The 18,521-nt window shown below is 59.5% G+C and overlaps 1 protein-coding gene across 3 annotated transcripts; it reads left to right on the top strand.

Annotated features, from left to right (window-relative positions):
• The first annotated feature begins 884 nt into the window (after positions 1-884).
• Positions 885-17,987, top strand: LOC309385003 (uncharacterized protein). Of its 3 annotated transcripts, none has more exons than XM_081939025.1 (12): positions 886-4,202; positions 4,885-4,969; positions 5,185-5,334; positions 6,215-6,332; positions 7,593-7,737; positions 13,694-13,747; positions 14,065-14,189; positions 14,636-14,824; positions 15,276-15,479; positions 15,982-16,039; positions 16,487-16,642; positions 16,766-17,987. In XM_081939025.1, exons 1-12 carry the CDS (start codon positions 1,013-1,015, stop codon positions 16,867-16,869), a joined length of 4,578 nt encoding a protein of 1,525 aa, XP_081795151.1. In that variant the 5' UTR covers positions 886-1,012; the 3' UTR covers positions 16,870-17,987. The 3 variants fall into 3 exon arrangements, with proteins under 3 accessions (XP_081795153.1, XP_081795151.1, XP_081795152.1); XM_081939026.1 differs by having other exon boundaries at positions 887-4,202; positions 4,888-4,969; XM_081939027.1 differs by lacking the exon at positions 15,276-15,479 and having other exon boundaries at positions 885-4,202.
• The last annotated feature ends 534 nt before the right edge of the window (positions 17,988-18,521 follow it).

The following is an 18,521-nucleotide window of genomic DNA, read 5'->3' as shown; positions in this document are numbered from 1 at the left end:
GGGAGGCAGATTTGGGGACCACCTTGGAGCTGGGCAGTTCTTGTGAATCCACTAACTTTATCATCCTTTTATTATTTAATGAGGAAGTGGAAGATTGTGTCCGGGGCGGCCACACAATGTGGACTCACCACGAGGCCGCCTGAGGCACCCACAGCACCGGCTGCTGCTTTCCCGTGTTCCCTGCCACAGACTGGGAGGGTGGGTGGTTTCTGCAGCCGGGTCAGCGCTTGACTGGGCACCCTCTGCTCACAATCAGGAGGTTGTGAGTTCGATCCTAGGCAGAAGCAGATGCAGGGTCTTGGGAAAGATGGACTAGATGACCCGCAAGGTCCCTTCCAACTCTGTTAAACTGTTACTCTCTCTCTCCCCCCCCCTCCTCCACCCTGGGCCGGAATGCAGGTGGGTAACAGGCTCTGCCTTCCCTGCTTTTCTTTTTATTTTCAACTTTTGCCCAAAAAGCTTCTAGAAGGACGGCCTCTCTCCTGTGAGGCTTTGTGGGTTGTGCAGTTCAGAAGCAGCAAAGAAATGTGCCCCCTGATGGGGGTCACCCTCCCTGGGCTTCCCCTCCCCATTCACCCTTCCAAAAGGGAAGCAGTTTAATTCTGTTTGACAGGGACTGGGGGGGGGGAGGGATTGGTGGGCGGGGGGGGGGGGGAACGTAGGGAGAAAAACCTTCATGGCTGCGGAATAAACGTTTTCCTAAAGTACTTTCAAGCACCCCAAGATCGGCTCTTAAAAACATTTATGCAGTAAAAGACAGAATCAAAAGAGAAGCAACACCACACAGGCACCAACACCCCTCAGTTTTACCTCCAATGAAAAGATTTTATAATCCTCCAGACCTAAACGGGACTCAAAACGGTCTCCATAGCCAGCAGCCCTCCCTGGGAGGAGGCCAGAGCTGCGCCTCCTCCCCCCTTGCAGAGGACCCTCCTGGGGAGGAACCTAGGAGTGGGGGAGCTCTCCCATCCTGGATCTCCGGCATGGAACTCCCCACTCCCCACCCCAAGCGATGGCAGGGACCGGCGTCCCCTTCGTTGGCCCTGGGGGGAGGCAGAAACCTCGGCATCCGAGAGGCAGAGGCACTTTCTGGCGGCGCCATCTCCCTCCTTTGCAGAGAAGCCAGGCGCCCCCAGCTCGCTTCTCTTCTATTGGGGAGCCCCTGGGGGGGGGGAGGGGCAGTTCCAGACTCGGCCCTGGGGAGACAAGGGGGAGGGGGGGGCGCGTGCGGGTGTCCGCGTCTCCGCCCTGGCCCAGCTTTCCTCCCAGCCCCGTGGCTCCCTCCCTTCCCTTCTTCACTGGCCTCCGTTTCCCCTCCGAACTTCCACCTCCCTTTGCGGCCCCACTTCCATTGCCGACCGGCCGGCCGGAGCTTCGGGGGCCGCACCGGCGGAGGAGGCGGGGCGGGGGCGGCGCAGGGCGAGCAGAAGAGTCACTTCCGGCCACCCGGGAGCCGCGTTTCCCGAGCAGCGGCCGGGCCTCTCCCGCCTTCTGCCGGCAGCTCCCGCCCATCGGTGGCATTTGCAAGGCGGACAACGCTCACCGCCGGCATCGGCGCCCTCGGCTGCGGCCGCGCGTTGCATCCGGCTCGGCGTGCGCGCCATCTCGGGGGCCTCCAGGGCGCCTTTCTGCGGCCGCGCCCCTCCTCCTCCTCCTCCTCCGACGCCTCCTCCTTCACCGCCGGCAGAAGCGCAGGGAAGGCAAGCGGCGGAACCTTCCTCCCCCTCTCCCCTCCCCTCCCCTGGGCTGCCCTGCGCGCCTCCTGGGCTCCCGCCAGCTGCACCCGAAGCCCCCGCCGGCAAAGCAGCCGCGGAACCTCCCCGAGCAGCGGCGGGAGGGGAGGAGGGAAGGCGGCCGCCTGTCCCGCCCCTCCCTCCCCTCCCCTTCTTCCCTGGGCCGGAAGCGCCGGCGGAGCGGGAGAGCGCGCGGCGGGGCGATGGAGCCGGGGTCGGCGGGGCCGGTGGGGGTGGGCGCGCCGGCCTTCTCTCCGGAGTGGATGGCCTGCCTGCTGGCGGAGGCGGAGGCGCTGCTGGCCGAGCGGGTCTCGGGGCCGGTGCGGGCGCGCTGGCGGCGGGAGGTGAAGCTGCCGCGGATGAGCCTGGAGGGCTGCCTGGAGCAGCTGAGCGAGGCGCGGCGCGGGCGGGAGGCGCTGCTGGCGCGGGCCGGGCCGCTCTCGGAGCCGCAGCAGGAGCGGCTGCAGACCTTCCTGCGGCTGGAGATGGCGCTGCTGCAGGAGATGCGGGCGTTGCGCGAGAGGGCCCTGGCCTCCGCCTTCGCCATCGCCAAGAAGGGAGAGCCGCCCCCGGCGCAGCAGCAGCAGCAGCCGCCGACGGCCCCGACGCAGACCGCGGGCCTGGGCCGGCCGGAGGAGGGGGGCGTCGGGGCGTCGGGCGGCGCGCGGGTGGTGTCGGCGGCCGAGGCGGCCTCGCAGGCCAAGGCGGCGGCGCAGCGGGAGGCGCTGGCGGAGGCGCTGTGGGAGCCGGGCGGCGTCGGGGCGCTGATCGCGCGGAGCGGGGACCTGCAGCTGGCGCTGGAGCAGTTGGTGGGCGAGCGGCTGGGCGAGGCGCTGCGCGGGCTGGAGCGGGCAGTGCGCGGGGAGGGCCGGGCGCGGGTGCGGCAGCTGCTGGCCCTGCGGGACGCGATGCTGGAGCAGGAAGGCGGCTGGGCCGAGCGCGCCGGGGCGCTGCGAGGGGAGGCGCGGGGGCTGCTGCGCGGGGCCGGGCGGCCGCGGGCGCTGCGGGAGAAGGCGGCGGCGCTGCGCGACTGCCTGGCCGAGGCGCCGCTGGAGGAGTTGCGGCCGGCGCTGGAGAAGGCGCTGGCGCTGCTGGAGAAGACGGACAGCTGGTGGGTGGCCTGGCTGGAGAAGGCGCTCTGGGCAGCCCCGCTGGAGGAGGCCGAGGCGGCCCGGCGGGAGGCGAAGGCTCTGAGCGCCGCCCTGCAGGAGCAGCCGCCGGAGGACGAGGAGGAGGAGGCGGCGGGGCTGCTGCTGCTGCGCGCCCTGCAGCCCGAGAGCTCGGAGGGGTCGCCGCCGCCGCCGCCCTCCCCGCGGTGGGGCTCGCTGGAGGAGATGCGCGACGCCCTGCAGAGCGCGCCCTTCGACGAGGTCTTCGCCCTGCTGAAGCAGCCGCGGGCGCTGCGCCAGGCGCTACCGGAGAACCCCGGGGCGGAGGAGCCGGTCGAGCTAGCGGGCGTGCTGGGGCCGCTGCAGGAGGCGTTCTGGAGGGCGCGGCCGGGCGCCTGGCGGGAGCAGCTGAGCGGCCTGCAGGGCGGCGGTTGGGAGGCGGCGGCGGCGGCGCTGCTGGAGAAGGTCTGGGCGCTGAAGACGGAGGCCTTCCTGCTGGCCGCCGACCTGGACCGCGAGGAGAAGGTGGCGGCGCTGGCCGAAGAGCTCCGGGCGCTCCGCGAGGCCGCCGCCACCGCTCCGCTGGCCGACCGGGAAGCGCTGCGGGAGGCGCTGGCGGCCCTGCGGGCGGCCCTGCACGCTCTCCCCGTGCGGGAGGTGCTGCTGCTGCGGGCCCGGGCCAAGGCGCTTCGCAAGGCGGCCACCGACTTCTGGCTGGAGCCGCTGGCTGAACCCGACGCGCTGCTGGGCGAGGCGGAGGCGCTGCGGGAGGCGCTGGCTGGCTCGGCGCTGCGGGAGGCGCTGGGCGCCAAGGCGGAGGAGCTGCGCGGGGCGCTGCGCGAGATCGCCAAGAAGAAGATCAGCGTGCTCTCCTACTACCTGTGGAACGTGCTCTGGAGCCCCCTCTGGAAGAAGGTGGGCGACATGCAGCGCGCCCTCTGGAAGACGCCGCGCAAGGAGGAGGGCGCCGTGCAGGAGAAGCTGGCCGACCTGGAGCACGCGCTGGACGAGATCCTGGAGGACAACCTCAGCGGCCTGCCCCGCATCCTCTACGCCCTGCCGGGCATCGTGACGGCCCTGCAAAAGAAGGTGCACGCGGTGCGCGAGAGCCTGCAGGAGACGCCGCCCGAGATGGCCGTGGCGCTGCAGGGGAAGGTGGTGGCCATGCAGGAGGCGCTCTGGAAGATTCCCTTCAAGGAGGCCCACCTCATGCAGGAGGACCTCAAGGCCTACTGCCTGGCCCTGCAGAGGAAGGTGGATGCCTGGTGGGCGCGCACCCCCGAGGCGGCCCCGGCCAAGGCGGCCCCCAGGATGGAGAGACGGGGCGCCGGCTGGACCAGGAGCTCCGCCCCCGAGACAGGTACCGCCGCCTCCTGGCAGGACAGGGGGCGGGGAGGGGGCGACTCTGTGGGGCATCCTCTGAAAGATGCCAAGGACGGGCAGGGGAGCCTCTGCCAGGAGGGGGAGGAGAAAGGCCAGTGGGGAGGGTGTTGGGGGCAGTCAGGTGTCCCATCCCTTGAAGTCCTCTGGACCTGAAGTCCACAGGTCTTCCAAGTGGCCACGGTGGGGTGAGCCTGCCTGACCTCTTAATGAGCATTGGCCAAAGAGATGGGAACGCCACAGGCCTCCCTCGGCTGAGGGACAGCAGGTGGAAAGGGGGGGGGGGCAGCCCTAAAATGTGGGGGCTGTCCAGACCAGTGAGAAAGATGGTGGGGGGGGAGGAGTGGAGGGGGGGGTAGAGGAGGCAAAGCACTTACCCTCCTTGCTTTAATGGGCATTTGAGTAGCCTTCCTCTCGTTCGTCCATAAAGGGAGGTAAAGAACGCAGCATCGCAGGGCTTGAAGGGTCCTTGGAGGTCTTCTAGTCCAACCCTCTGCTCCAGGCAGGAGTCCTCTCTTCTTTGAAGTCGAGCAGCCACTGGGGGCCAAAGGGGTGGGTTGGCCAGCTCCGGACCCCGGCCCGGGGGCAGCCCTTGTCTTTATCTGTCACCCTGATGGCCTTGTCTCTCAGCTAACGGGGGGGGGGGAAACCTCCTCTCTAAGCAGCTGCCGGTCCAGGGGACGCTGAGATTGGAAGATCCAAGCAGCCGACGGCTTCTCCTCCAGCAGCAACACCTGAGGTGCCAAAGTAAGAGACCCCCTCCGAGGGGGAGGGGGGGGGCTGAATGAGGACTCCTGGGGGCCATTCACCTCCGTTTCCCTGAACGCCTCCCCCTACTTCATTCCCCCCCCCCCTTCCATGCCCAACTCCGAAGTCCCCACTGCAGCCGCTTTTGCGGTTTAGCTTCCGGCCCTGGGAGGCAAAGGAGAGGCCGCAGGGTGTCTATGTGGTCCTTTTTCCAGCCCCCCCACCGGAGGAGCCGCCCCCACGGTTCGGGCTGGGAGCTTCCAGTACTCTGCGCTCAAAGCGATTCCGCACTCCCACTTCCAGCAGAGGAAGGACTGGTACGAGAACCCGGACCAGGACCTGCGCGATTATGTGGTGCAGAGGCTGTGAGTGACCCTCCAAGGGCTTCTTGGGGGGAGGGGAGGGGGCTTGTGTGGGGGGGCTGCCCTGTGCCGGGCTGCAGCTTGGACCAGGCAGTGAGGAAATAGGAAAGAAAGGGAGGAAAAATGGCTTTGATGTTCCTTGTTTTTGGATGTTTCGTGGGGAGAAAACATGATCTTTTTTTTATTCTGCTCTTCCTCCGTTGGAGTTTTGAGATTGTAAACGAAGTCTCCTTTCTCCTGGCTTTTCTGAAGTCGAAGCTTCTCAAGCCCCTTTGCATCCTCATCCTCATCTAGGGAGCTATAAAAACCGTCTTTTTTTAAAATAAATAAATAATAACAGTGTACTTATTTGACTCTTATTAGCTGCAACGCCAATCCCAAAGGTTCTTTTTCAGGAGGCAATCCTGACTTTTCTTGTTTTTTTTTTCTTTTTTGAAGACCTTTCGCTTCTCATTCAAGAAGATTCTTCAACTCTGACTGAATGGTGGAGAACGGAAGGATTTATACTCCTTGCAGACAGCTGGTCATTTGCATCCATTTGGAGAGATTCATTGAGGCCACTTGGAGGTCTTTCTGTGTCCTCAGGGTCACCCCCCAAGTAACCTCAATAACCATCTAAAAGGATGCCAATGACCAGCTGTCTGCAAGGAGTATAAGTCCTTCCCTTCTCCACCCTCCAGTCAGAGCTGAAGAAGCTTCTTGGGGAGAAGAGAAACGTCTTCACAAAGAAAGAAAACAAGAAAAGTCCGATTGCCTCCTGAAGAAAAAGCACCTTTGGGGAGGAGGGGTTGGGGGGGGTTGGGGGGACGGACAAGAACCATGACCTCGGTGGCTGGGAATCCCCGCAGGCTCTGCTGACGGACGGCCGCCTTTTCCCCTGCAGGGTCCATGCCATCTCCCCTGCTTCTGACTTGGCCCTCCTGGAGGACCACCAGGTGCAGAAGGTGGTGTCCTACGCCAAGAAGGTGGAAGGGGACGTCTACCAGTCGACCAACCACTGGGTAGGTGGTCTTGCTCTCCTCCCTCGCCCAGGTGCCCCTTTTCCCCCGGGGCTGGTGGCCAGCCGGGTCTCCCCACTTGGGGGGGGGGGGACTACTGTATTTTTCAGAGTATAACGCGCCTTTTTCCCTCAAAAAAGAGGGTGAAAATCTGGGTGCATCTTATACACTAAATACAGCATTTTTGGCCTCCCGAAACCCCTCCCCCTTTGCAAAAATGGATACACAGAGGGTTTGGGAGGCCTGCAAATTGTTCCTGGGGGCTGGAGAGGGGCAAAAAAGAGCAAAAAATGGGCTGGTTTTGCCCCCCCCAGCCCCCAGGAGCACTCTACGAGCCTCCTGCATGCCTCCCCTCCCCCCCCTTTTTTTTTTTGCAAAAAACGAGGCGTGCAGAAGGTTTGGGAGGCCTGCAGAGTGCAAACCTTTTTTTAAAAAAAAACTTCACCTCTTTGTAACCATGGTTGCATCTCATAGTCTGAAAAATACGGTAAGTACACTTTGCCTACCCTGAACTGGGCTTCGTGTTTCTCTCGGTGAAATCAAATCACATCAAATCAAAATCGGATCTTTTTTTTTTGAGGGGGGGGGAGGGTCTTCTCTGAGGTACAAGCTGCCCACCCAGCCTTGCTTCCATCTGCTCACCTGGCCTCCCACATCGGCACAGCTCCAGATTTACGACCTATTTGTTTAGTAACTGTTGGAAGTTGCAACAGCACTGAAAAAAGCGACAGAACCATTTTCCACAGTTACGACCGTTGCCGCATCCTCGGTCCCTTGATTAGAATTCAGACACTTGGTAACTGACTCATAGTTATGACGGTTGCAGTGTCCCAGGGTCATCTGATCCCCTTTTGCGACATTCTGACAAGCAAAGTCAATGAGGAATCCAGATTCACTTAATGACCATGTTACTACAGTGATTCACTTAACAACTGTGCCAGGAAAGGTTACAAAGTGAGGCAAAGTTCGCTTCACTGTCACACAGTCCTCCAGGGGTCCTCTGAGGGGGCCCGGGGGCCCTTGGCCGGTTCCTTCCCTTGCAGTCCTCCATCTGACCCAGCGGACGCAGCTCCCTCCTCTGCTGCCCCCATATCCCCCCCCCCCCGGCCTCTCGGATGCAGAAGGGGAGGGTGAAGGCCCTCCCTCCCTCCCTCCCTCCCTTCCCCCCCGTTGCTCCTCAGCGGATTCTGCGGCATAACTTTGGGGGCCTTTGCAGGAGAAATCCATGCCCTGCTCTAAAGCGCCACCTTTGCTGCTTCCCAGGATGTGTATTGCTGCCTAATTATGGTGAAGCTCTTCAAAATAGAGAAGGAGCTGAGGGAGAAGAGGACCTTCCGGGCACACAAAGAAGCCACCGCAGACGGTCAGGCCTCGCCTGTGGCACCGACCCAGCCGGGGTTGCCTCTCAGTAAGTACTCCGCCAAGGAGCAACAGGAAGCGGGGATACCTCTGGGCCTGCGCGTCTCTAGTGAACCGGGTGAACCCGCTGCCCGCCCCAGATCCAAGTGGTCAGGACTGTCCTCCTGAGCTCCAGCCTCTCTCTCTGCCAGGTGACGTAGACTTGGGCGGGGGGGGGAGGGAGCTGCTGGGGGAAACGGGAACAGAAACTACCCATTGTGCCTTCCTGAGACCCAAAAGGCCAGGGGCCGGAATGCAACGCCCCCCCCCCCCCCCGATGCAGGGGCCGTTCCCCAAACAATTCCTTGAACGCAACTGGACGGTAGGGAGATAACAGGGAAGGGGAATGAGCAAGTAAGGGAAAGTTAACTGGGGAACATGCAGGTGCAGATTTCTAGTTCTAGCTTTGCTGTGTTGTAATCCCTCGGCTTTTAGTTTAAAAGTGTTATTTCTCTCTCGCACACAAAGGAGGAGTCGAGGGTCTTCCTTTCCTAAGAACCCAAGTTGGGGCAGGCATGACATCCACTCTGGCCACTGCTTGAGCGGAATTTCTCTCCAGTTGAAAGGATCATTCAGGGACGGGTTTTGTGAGGGGTGGGCTTCCTCCCACCAAGGTTGGGCAGGGTCCCTTGGCTGCAGCCGCTCTGTTTTGCTGACAGTTCCCTGAAGGTTGGTGGGAAGGAAGAGGCCGTCTCTGAGGGGGAGTTTCCTTGTCCTGGTGCTGAAGACGCCTCCGTCCCTTAACCCGGATGCTTTCTGGTGTTTTATATTCACCGCTTGGGTGTAGTAACTCTTGCCTTTTCTAATGAAACTTTTCACTGGAGGACTTGCGGTTGTCTTTTGCGGTTTGGTCCTCCCAGCAACAGCTGCCTTTCAGAGGCCTTTGACCTTCAGAGATTTTGCCTCTTCAAGGATGGTTGATTGACAGGTTGGACCGGTTCAGAGCCACAGACGGGCAGTTTTCCCTTTGAATGGCTGCTTGTCCCTCCATTTCAGGTGGGGGCCTCTGGGACGCTGCCTCCCCCAGGCTCCTTCTGGGCTCCATCTGCGTTTCTTGGGCACTTGTGGTTCTGCCAGCTGTGAGGTGTCTTTCTCCCCTCCCCTCCAACCGGCCGCAGACTCTGCTCCTTGACTCCCGGAGCCTGTCACGGAGGTAATTCGACAATGAAATCCATTGATCTTTCCTTCCATGGCGATTCAGGACGGGCTACAGCTTGAAGCAGGCCTTGGGGCTTCCCAGGAGGTCGCTTAGCAGCCGCACATACAGAACAACTGGCCACGTATGATTCAATGTCCTTTTTCAAAGAGGGCCACCAAAATTGTCTTTTGATGAGATGCAGAGTTTCCACAAACCCAAAATGCCCTGCCATGCGGGAATCATGAGCTCGTTGTAGCACCAAAGACTTCATGCTTGCAGGAACATATAATTTAGCGCCTATCCAGTCCAGTCCATCTTTCGTGGTGCATTCATTTGAATGTTCCTTAAACCAGTAGTCGGACTCAAGGCTTTCCTTGAGCTTGCAGAAGAGGTCCGTTGTGACCTCCAACTTAGGGTCGCTTTGGCTTCTGGTAAGCATTGGAGCAGGAAGACTTTTCGCTGGGATGACGGGAAGCACCACGCTCAACTTGGAGCTGTTGTATTGTGGGAGTCTGGATAATGCATCCGCCATAAAAAATTTCCCCCCAGGGATGTACTTTAGGGTGAAATTGAACCTGTTGAAATGTTGCGCCCAACGCATCTGTTTAGGAGAAAGTTTTCGAGGGGTCTTTAATGCTTCCAAATTTTTGTGATCAGTCCACACCTCAAAAGGGTGTTTAGCTCCCTCAAGGAAATGTCGCCAGGTCATCAAAGCCCACCTGACCGCAAAAGCTTCCTTTTCCCATATGGCCCATCGCCTCTCCGTTTCTTGTCAGTTTCCGGGAGGTGTAAGCGCAAGGCTGCAGGTGCCCGTCAGCGTTTGCTTGATGTAACACAGCCCCCACCGCCACATCACTAGCGTCAGCTTGAACGATAAAAGGTGCGTCCATGGGTGGGTGTTTCGAAACGGGTTCAGCTGCAAAGAGTCGCTTTAGTCTTTTGAATGCGGCCTGACATTCCATAGTCCGTTTTAGTGGCAACCATCCAGGCAGCTGCCCTATCTTCTAATGCCAGGGTAACAATTCTTACCTTGGCTTCTTCTGTAGGCAATTCCTCACCATACTGACGCATGTAATTCCATGCGTGAAACAGGAAAAATCCTAGATCCTTTGCCTCCCCACCGAATTTCGTTCCAAGTGGAGGAACTTTGGCCATCAGGCGTCTGCGGGGACCCCCTCCCCCTCTTGGGATGGCTCTCAAGGCTGCTGCTGCTGGGGTTGGGGGTCGTTCATCTTGCTCATCACCCCCATCTGCGGCTCCAGTCTCTCTCGGGCAGAACATACCCTCTGCAGTTCTCTGTTTCTGGGAGAAGGTCTTCTCTTCCAGGATCACTCTCACGCAAGCGTAGTCTCTCCCACGCCTCTTCGAAGAGTCTCATGGCCTGAGACATCATAAGGTTCTCCTCCTCGACCCCCTGCCACTCAGCGGCCGGATCGCCTCTGTCTCCTTGTGGTGACCCCAAATGGAGTTTCCTCGGGATCATACTTCTGCCCCACTCCCAAAGTCCATCTGGGACGGACGGATTGTTCTTCCAGGTGTAGTCCAGCTATTTGCTCCGTTTCCAGAGGGCAAGAGGATGCAGTTGCTCCCACGTCTTCCTCCTGGTCGCTGCCTGGCTGGGACATTCTTTTGAAGTTTGAATTTTTTATTGCACTCCCCTCGGAAGGTGTTAACTCCGGGTTGAATGCGAAACTGAGATCTTGCTTAATGTCAGGGCAGCCTCCATCAGTAACCAAGAAAGAAACCACTCAAGTCCATTTTTCAGAATTAAGAGTATACTTTTACTGGTTATGAGTAGAAAGCAGCTAGGCAAAGCAAGATCTGAGGCAAAAGGGCACGTAATCATAGATATCAATATGTGACCCAACTCCCTCCCCCTAGTGATCCCAACCCCCAGTCCAATCCCCAGATAGTGGAATTGCCGCCAAGGCCAACCGTCCGGCATACCAACCTGATGATGGGTCTTGAAGTTGCAGCCCCACAGGGCTGCAGCTTCAAGACCCATCATCAGGTTGGTATGCCGGACGGTTGGCCTTGGCGGCAATTCCACTATCTGCAGCATGCGCAGTAGATGGTGAGAAAACGACTCCCTTCTTCATTCACTCCTGCGCTCAAGCTTCCCCTCCCAAATACCATATTATCTCTCCCCCCCCCCCTCCCCGTTTCAATGGCAGCCGAAAGGGAGCAGCAAAGCAGAGGCTGACAGAGCCGTTTTAAACAAAACCAGCCCATTTCGGATGACATCTATTCGCTCTGTGGCAGTGGCTCTCAACCCGTGGGCCAGGACCCCTTTGGGGGTCGAACGACCCTTTCACAGGGGTCGCCTAAGGCCATCGGAAAAACACGTACTTTCGATGGTCTTGGTTAGGGGTCACCACAACATGAGGAACTGTATTGAAGGGTCGGGGCATTGGGAAGGCTGGGGAGCCTCTGCTCCGTGGGGTCCAGCAGGGAATCGGGAAGAAGCGTTGACTCCTCTTTTGCACTTGGATTTGCTGATCTATTTTGCAGATCTCTTTCAAACTCTCTCTCCACTTTGTCCCACTGGTGTTGGAAAAGTCTGGGCTGTGATCATGCGTGTGTTTGTACGTGCGTGTGCGCGTGTCTTTTGGGCAGAGTGGGGGCCACTTCATCACTGGGGGCTTTTTCGCCTCCTCTCCCAACTCTCCCAAAAGGAAGGATTTTGTTGTTGTTGTTGTGGTTGTGAGTGAGTGAGGTTGGACAGTCTTGTTTTTTCTGCGTTGCCGCTCTTTTAATTTTTACCTCCCAACCTCCCAACTCAACATGGCGTCCCTTTCCCTGGTAAAAGCCGCAGGGCTGCTAGTTCGGCTGCCGGATTACAGCTTCGGGGGCAAAAGCTCTCCTGGTCTGTCGATGTCCGTCTTGTGAAGTGACCGACCGGGACTCTCCCTGTGTCCTCCTCCTCGCGGGGGAGCAATCTGCACCCGAGGGAGATTCCCCCCCCCCACACACCCCTTTGTCCACTCTCGGAATCGACTTGTTTCTCCGGGCTGGCAGATCTCCTGGACCAGGGGAGACAGGTTAGCATCTCCCAATATTTGAAGGGCTGCCCTAGAGAGGGGCGGGGGTGGGGGGTGGGGGTGTCAAGCTATTTTCCAAAGCACCTGAAGGCCAGAAAAGGAATAACGGATGGAAACTGACCAAGGAGAGATTCAATCTGGAAATAAGGAGGAACTTTCTGACAGAAAGAAAGTGGAACAGAAGTTGCCTCTGGAGTTTGTGGGGGAGCTTCTTCATCCCTTGAGACTTTCAAGGGGAGACTGGGCAGAAATGGTGTAGGGTCTCTTCCTTGAGCAGGGAGGTTGGGCTAGATGACCTATAAGGGCCCCTCCGTTAATCGGTTAATCCTCCCTGTCAGGCCAATCACCTCTTGCGTTGTTTCCGAGAGCGTTGAATTCCCTCCCTGCATCCTCCTTGCCTGCCACTCCCCGTCTCTCCTCCTCCCCATCTTCTCCTTCGGTTGCTCCCCCCACCCCTGCCTGGGAGCTGTTCTCTGCCCCACGGCTGCCTTGGATCGTGGCTCCCTAGGGGCCCTTCGGACATTAGGCCCCTTCCCGACGGGTGTTCCCTGAGGCAGCCCAAGCCCCTGCTTCAGGGCCTCCCTTCTTCAGACTTTTAACGTTGAAGCGCCAACATGGCTGGGGGCCTTTCCTTCCCCCACAGGTGGGAGACCACCTGACCCCAAGTGCTGTAGCTTCCCCACCTTCGTTGGGGCGGGGGTGGGGGCGGGGGGTGGGCGGGAATAAATGAAGCCTCGATTGGTGTTTTCAATTGTGGACTAATGTTCACTAGTTGTTCTTTTTTTTTTTTAATTTTCCCATCACCATGAAAATTGCATGAATGATCAAATGCGTATTTTCTTTATTTCTCTAGTAAAATACCCAACATAAACAGTTGTGGCTTTAAATCGATATGTTGCTATATCATCCTTTCCAACCACAAATGAATTTTTGCCCAATATTTTTTTGCCTCTGCACATTTTATTCTTGTGTAGCACCCAGAATGGGACTCTTGTGAGATGGGCAAGTATATAAATGTGGCATAATAAATAGATCTGGCATAATAAATCTCACTGCCGCCAACTTTCGGTGATCAGATGTCCAGGTTCTGGAATGGTATCCCTTCCCCTCCTTCACGTAGCCTATTTTAAGCACGGGGGTGTCACTGGGAGCGGCCCCACCTTCCTTCGGAGAACCCCAAGTGTTTACAGACCATTTAGAAGGACGTTGGACAGCTGGACACACCGGTCCTGAGGCACTTCCTGTCCCTTGTGCCCGGGACGCCTCCCAGCTGCCCCCCTCGAAGGCCACATGTCCTGCCCCCCCTCGAACCGCAAGATCGGTCCGGATTAGTCCCCTGTGATGCTCCCCACAAATGCTCCCTTCAGTTGGGGAATTGCAAGATAATTTTCCATTAAGGGAGCCCGTTGATCAGAAAGGTCGGCAGTTTGGCAGTTCGAATCTCTAGTACAGGTCTCCTGTGTGAACAGGGGGCTGGACTAGATGACCTCCAAGTTCCCTTCCAACTCTGTTACTGTTTTACTGTTTAATTTGGCTTTGCTTATCATGAAAGGCTCTGCACGGAGGTTACCCCCCCCCCTCCTCCCTCCCGGCTCGAATACCTGCCCCTCGGGGGTGAGTTGCAGGGACTACAAAGCCTCTTTTAGCCAGGTTGTTGAGCAAACCAGACTCTCTTCTTTTGCAAAGACGGAATCCTCTCAACGTTCTCTGTTTTCCATTGAGGTACCTTTCGCCCTTCGGCAAAATCACGGAAGGGATTGAACTGGGTTGTGTGTTTTTATTGACAGGCAGCCAGCTGGCCGCCCCAGAAGTGCCTCTGAGCCCCACGCAGGACCCCCCAGGTATATCCTTCCTTTCACTTTCGTTATCTCTAGCCAGCCTTCCCACCTCGGCCTTTTCCTGACCTCCAAGGACCGCAATATTTAAGCCAACCCAGGTGGGAAAAAGCTGAAGCGAGGGAGCCGTTATCCCCACAAACGCTGTAGCAAAGGAATTGGCTTCTACTGGTCGGCCTGGCCAAACGGGGGGGGGGGAGGGGAGGGGAGAGGAGAGAAGCAGCCTTAGTCGCCCAACCCCTGCCTGCCTTCCCTGTTTGGCTTGGGGGGCGTTCAGGTGCAGCCGGCAGCTGCTTGAGCTTTTCCTGGGGTGCCTTTTGCAGGTGTCGGTCAGCTGAACCCCATGTCCATTTGGACCATCCAGAGCTCCCCCACTTTGCTGGACCCCCAGGCGGCCTCTCCGATGAACCCGCCTGCTCAGGCTCACGACGAGGAAGCGGCTCTGACGGTTGGTTTCTCCCCCCCCCCCCGCACCCCTTGCCCTTCTCCGCAGCCAGATCCTTCACTCTAACCACTGCACCACCACCGCTCTTACCACGTCAGTCGGGTGGGGTGACTCGGTGGGGTGTGGATCTCACCGTGTTTAGAAGTTCATTCTGTGACTCTCCAAGGCGGGCATAGCAAATACACGGAGGGGGGGAGGAATCCCTTCTGCATGACATATGTTGGCAGCCGTGCCGATCCTGAACAGGAGGAGTCCATTTCTTCTCTCCCACCAGTACGAAAGAAACCCCTCTCATTTCTGGGTGGGAAAAGCCCTGAGCGGGGGGGGGGGGGGAGGGGGGGGAGAGAAGCCCCCAGCCGTTTTTTTGAGTGTGGTGCCGCCCCTTCCGCCACGAGGGGGTGCCCTTCGCGCCCGTGTCCTGTAGCCTGATGGCTCCTCTTGTTTTCTAGATGGCCGCCTCTCCCCCTTGGATGCCTCAGCCCCAAAGCGCGACGAGGTCTTCTTCGGGCACCTTCCCGAGTCCTCCTCCGGCCCCCGGCCAGTTCCTGCCCCCGCATCTCTTCCCTGCCCCCCTGGGAACCCTGGACACCAGCGGGGGCATCCTGGGGGAACCGCCTCTGCAGGGAGGAGGAGTCCAGGTAGGCCTTTCGGGGGGGGGGGGGCGCTGTGCTTCGTTCCCCTTGCCCACTTGGGTGGGTGGGGGGAAATGGGGAGTTTGGGGATTTCAGTTGGCAAAGGTCTACATATTCAGGGTGTGTCTGTTCCCGGCAAGTCCAGGAGGGGCCACTTCTCTGCTGCCCCTCCCTTGGCCCTTTTGGGCAGCAGGATCGCTGGCCTTGTCCGGTCTCTATCTGATGCCCCCACGGCCCCCCACGGCGATGCCCGAGAGGCCTCATTGGGAGCCAGTCTGCCAGTTGCCTGCTGTTCATGCACACCCCGTGACTGGCCCTGAGGATTTGGGGTGTGTGTGTGTGTGTCCGTGTGCCCCCCCTCCTTCGGTTGGGGCAGGGGCCCCTTGCAAAGAGGGGCCCTTGGTGTGGGGTTTGATGAGCTTCTGAATGCTCTGCTGATTCTTCTCCCTCCTGGCAGGGTCTGGATTCCGGCTCCCCCCTCTCTTACTCCGCGCCCACCGTGGCCCCTCTTCCCCCTCACGCCTTGCCAGGGGCCCAGAGTCACAGTGCATCCTTGGGGCCGATGGTGGCAGCAGCACCTGGCCTGAGCCCAGAGCCCCCTCCACATCAGCAGCAGCCCCCACGGCCCTGCCCGAAGTCAGCCCCGGGCCCTGGAACCCTGGTGAGTGCGTGTGGGGGGGCTTACGGGGCCAAGTCGGCCTCCTGCTCTAGGACCTTTCTAAGCAAGGGCCCCAAAACAGTTCCAGGACTGTTCCACCGGGCGGGGGAATCCTTGCCTTGGGCTCTCTTGGGGGACCCCTGCCCCCCTTTTCCTCCCCTCCTGCCTCTATGGCGATAACCAGACACACAAAACACCTTTCCCACTTTGGCTGTTGTGCAAAAAGCCCTTTTGGAAAACCCAGTTGGGGCCCCTTCTGGACGCATCCAGGCTCCGGAGGGAAGCCATCGGAGGAGGAGGAAGGGGGGTCTGGAGGCTGCAACGGGGGGGGGGGGGGGCTTAAGTGCCCGGTTGGCCTGCAGAAACTCACAGGCCGGAGAGAGGTTGAAGCCGGGTGTGCTGGAGTGGGGCTGCTGGTTTCCCTGCAGAGGACAGGGTTGAGGGCTGATGGCCTCCAAGGTACCCTCTCTTCCTGGCAACCATTTCTGCCTTCTGTTCCCACCAGGGGGACCCCTATTTTGGGACCATAGAGGCCTCCTCCTCCTCCTCCCACGGACTGCTGGGTAAGCTGAGCAGGACTGGTTCTTCCACGCCTGGGCCCCCTCCTGGCCAAGCCCTCTGGAGGACACAGGAATCCCCACTCCCTACTTGTGCCTCTCCCTCCTCCCAACCCCTCGTGTGTGGAAGAGCACCTGCTACCTATCTGCTGGCCTGGGCAGTGCCAGGGGGGGAGGGTGCCCAGGCCAGCTGCAGCTTCGGGTGCAGCAGCTCAAGGTCTTTCCCCTCCCCACCCACCCCCAGGTCAGCCAGCCCCCCCCCCCCATTTTCCCCTGTGTGGGAGGATCAGGGTCTTAAGGGAGTCGAGGTCTCCAGCACCATCCTGGAGCCCCCCAGGGCAAATGTCCCGTCCTCTCCCAAGGTGAACCTCTCTGCCCCAAAGGAGCAACAGCTCCTCCTGCCTGGGCTGCGGGTGGCCCCTGGAGGCCTTAGGAGGTGTCCTTTCTTTCAAGGTAAACGTCGGAGGCTGGCTGAAGGGGGCTGGAGGGCATCCCCTGCCGGCTCCTCTCCCTCGGCCCTGCCCGATGCCCCAGCGCAGCCGTCTCCGGTGACGCTCGAGTCCCTGCAGCGCTCGCTGGAGGACCTGCGGATATCCGTCCTACGCAACTGTAAGTGGGCCGGCCCCTTCTGTGACCCCCCTTCCTCCAACTGGTGGGTCTGTTTGGCCAGCCCCTTTCCCCGGACCCTCCCCACAGCCCCGCCTGACTCTCCCTGGTTGCCTCCTTCCGCAGTGGGAGACGTGCACAGGCAGGTGGAGGCCCTGGAGAAGAGGATCCACACGTTGGAGCGCTGGCGGGCAGAGACGGAGGGGCGCCAGCAGTTGCCGCAGCCATAGCCACCGGCCGGGCAACCCTCCCGCTCCTCCTTTCTGTGTACAGAACGCCCCGTTCTCAGGACAGCTCCTCCTTTGCTTCACTTTTTATTCCTCAATGTGTCAAACGGAAGATAATTTCCACTCTGTGTTTCTTGGACGGCAGTGCCTGGTTGGTGGAGACGGGCCTCCCCAGCACGTTCACCCCCACCGTGCTTCATCTGCTGCCGGACGGCCGTGGTGCCCAGGGATGGGACGGCCTCTGAAGCCGAGGTGGAAGGCTGTGGAAGCCGAGGCTGCTGCAGAAAGTGCCCAGCCGTCACTGGGTCCCGGAGAGAGGAAGTGTGTGTTTGTGGGAATCTCGGGGGGGCACATGGGCCGAGGCCAGTGACAGACCATGGGAAGCCCCAGTGGGAACTGGGCTGCTCTGGCCGGTCTGGGTGGTGGTGGGCTGGCAGCCCCCTTGCCTGGAAGGTCAGCTCTGAGCTGCTTCCGCTCACGACTGAACTGTGTGCCTGACTGGGAGCCTCCTAGGACTTCACCTCCTCTTCCTCCGTGAATGTCGCTGTCCCGGAAGAGCCGGACATGGACAGCAGTTTCAACCCCGCAAGTGCCCTCCTCTTCTGCCCAGGGTCGTCCTTGTCTGCCGAGCGGGGGGAGGGGGGGGTCTGTGCCAGCTCTGAGTGGGAGGGAAGGCTGTGTGGACAGCCGGGAGCGAGGGTCACTTGGCCCTTGGGCCACCTGGATGCTGGTGGTAGGGCCCACATGAGCGCGGAAGGGCAGGTGGGGGATTTGCTCCATCCGGTTTGTGGTTTTAGGTTTGATGCCCGGCGGTTTGTTTGGGAACGGGATGATTTGGGAAGGGACCTGGCTCTGCACGCCTGCAAAGGAAGACGGAGGACTGTGGAGGCGGCACAATCTGCCTGTCCTTTATGAAGCCACCTTTACGGGTGGGAAATGACTTTCAACTCTGCCAAGTCTCTGCCGGACGTTTCCAAGGATGACATTTGGCCTCAGGGGAAAAGATCTAGGTTGGCCTCAGGGGGCCCGAAAACAGGGGGTTGCTTGGTCGCTCAAGAAGACGTCTGCCTTTTAATAAAACAATTTAATAAAATAAAATAAAAATTGTTAGTTGGAAAAGATGCTCTGGGCTCCCGGTTTCTTCTAGGGGGGGGGGAAGGAGGGGGGGAGATTGGCTGAATCTACAATTTAAAACTCTACAAAAAGGCACAGAACTGTAGAAATCATTGACCCCAGATTGACCGTTCCCAAGGGCGAGATTTGTGGGTTGCGTTGCTCCTTCTCAGTGGGGGTTGGGTATCCTACATGCACGTGTATTCAAGGGCTTCCAGGATGATGGTCTCTGTTGTGCAGTTGCCAGGAAAGCAAGTTGTCGCATAGCAAAGACTAAGAGGAGGAAAAACTTGCTTTCTTTAAAGGCCCAGGCTGCCCTCTTAAAAGAGCTAATCTCCCCCATTTTAAAATGCTAATGGTGCAGCAGGCAATTCCAGGCAACGCTTCCTTGTGTTTTTGTGGGTCACAAGTTGGGCTTCCTTGCCAGCAGGGCTGCGAGGACACCCCCCCCCTTTCCAGCTGTTGGCCCCCAGGGTTGCAGAGAGGCTGGGCGGGAGGGAAAAGACAGCTGCCAGAGGAAGCAAAGGAGGCGGCCATAATAA

Source organism: Natrix helvetica (assembly GCF_964273705.1).
Source record: "Natrix helvetica genome assembly, chromosome: 1".
In the NCBI taxonomy this organism is placed as follows: Eukaryota; Metazoa; Chordata; class Lepidosauria; order Squamata; family Natricidae; genus Natrix; species Natrix helvetica.
Note: the sequence above shows the minus strand (reverse complement) of the source record. Positions and strands in the feature narration are given on the sequence as shown.

Excerpts from the sequence above, each read along its gene's own strand:
- LOC309385003 (XM_081939025.1), top strand. The coding sequence starts at position 1,013 with ATGGCAGGGACCGGCGTCCCCTTCGTTGGCCCTGGGGGGAGGCAGAAA. Across the intron at positions 5,335-6,214 it reads GATTATGTGGTGCAGAGGCT|GGTCCATGCCATCTCCCCTG; the intron begins GTGAGTGACCCT and ends TTTCCCCTGCAG. Across the intron at positions 15,480-15,981 it reads CCCCGGGCCCTGGAACCCTG|GGGGACCCCTATTTTGGGAC; the intron begins GTGAGTGCGTGT and ends TGTTCCCACCAG.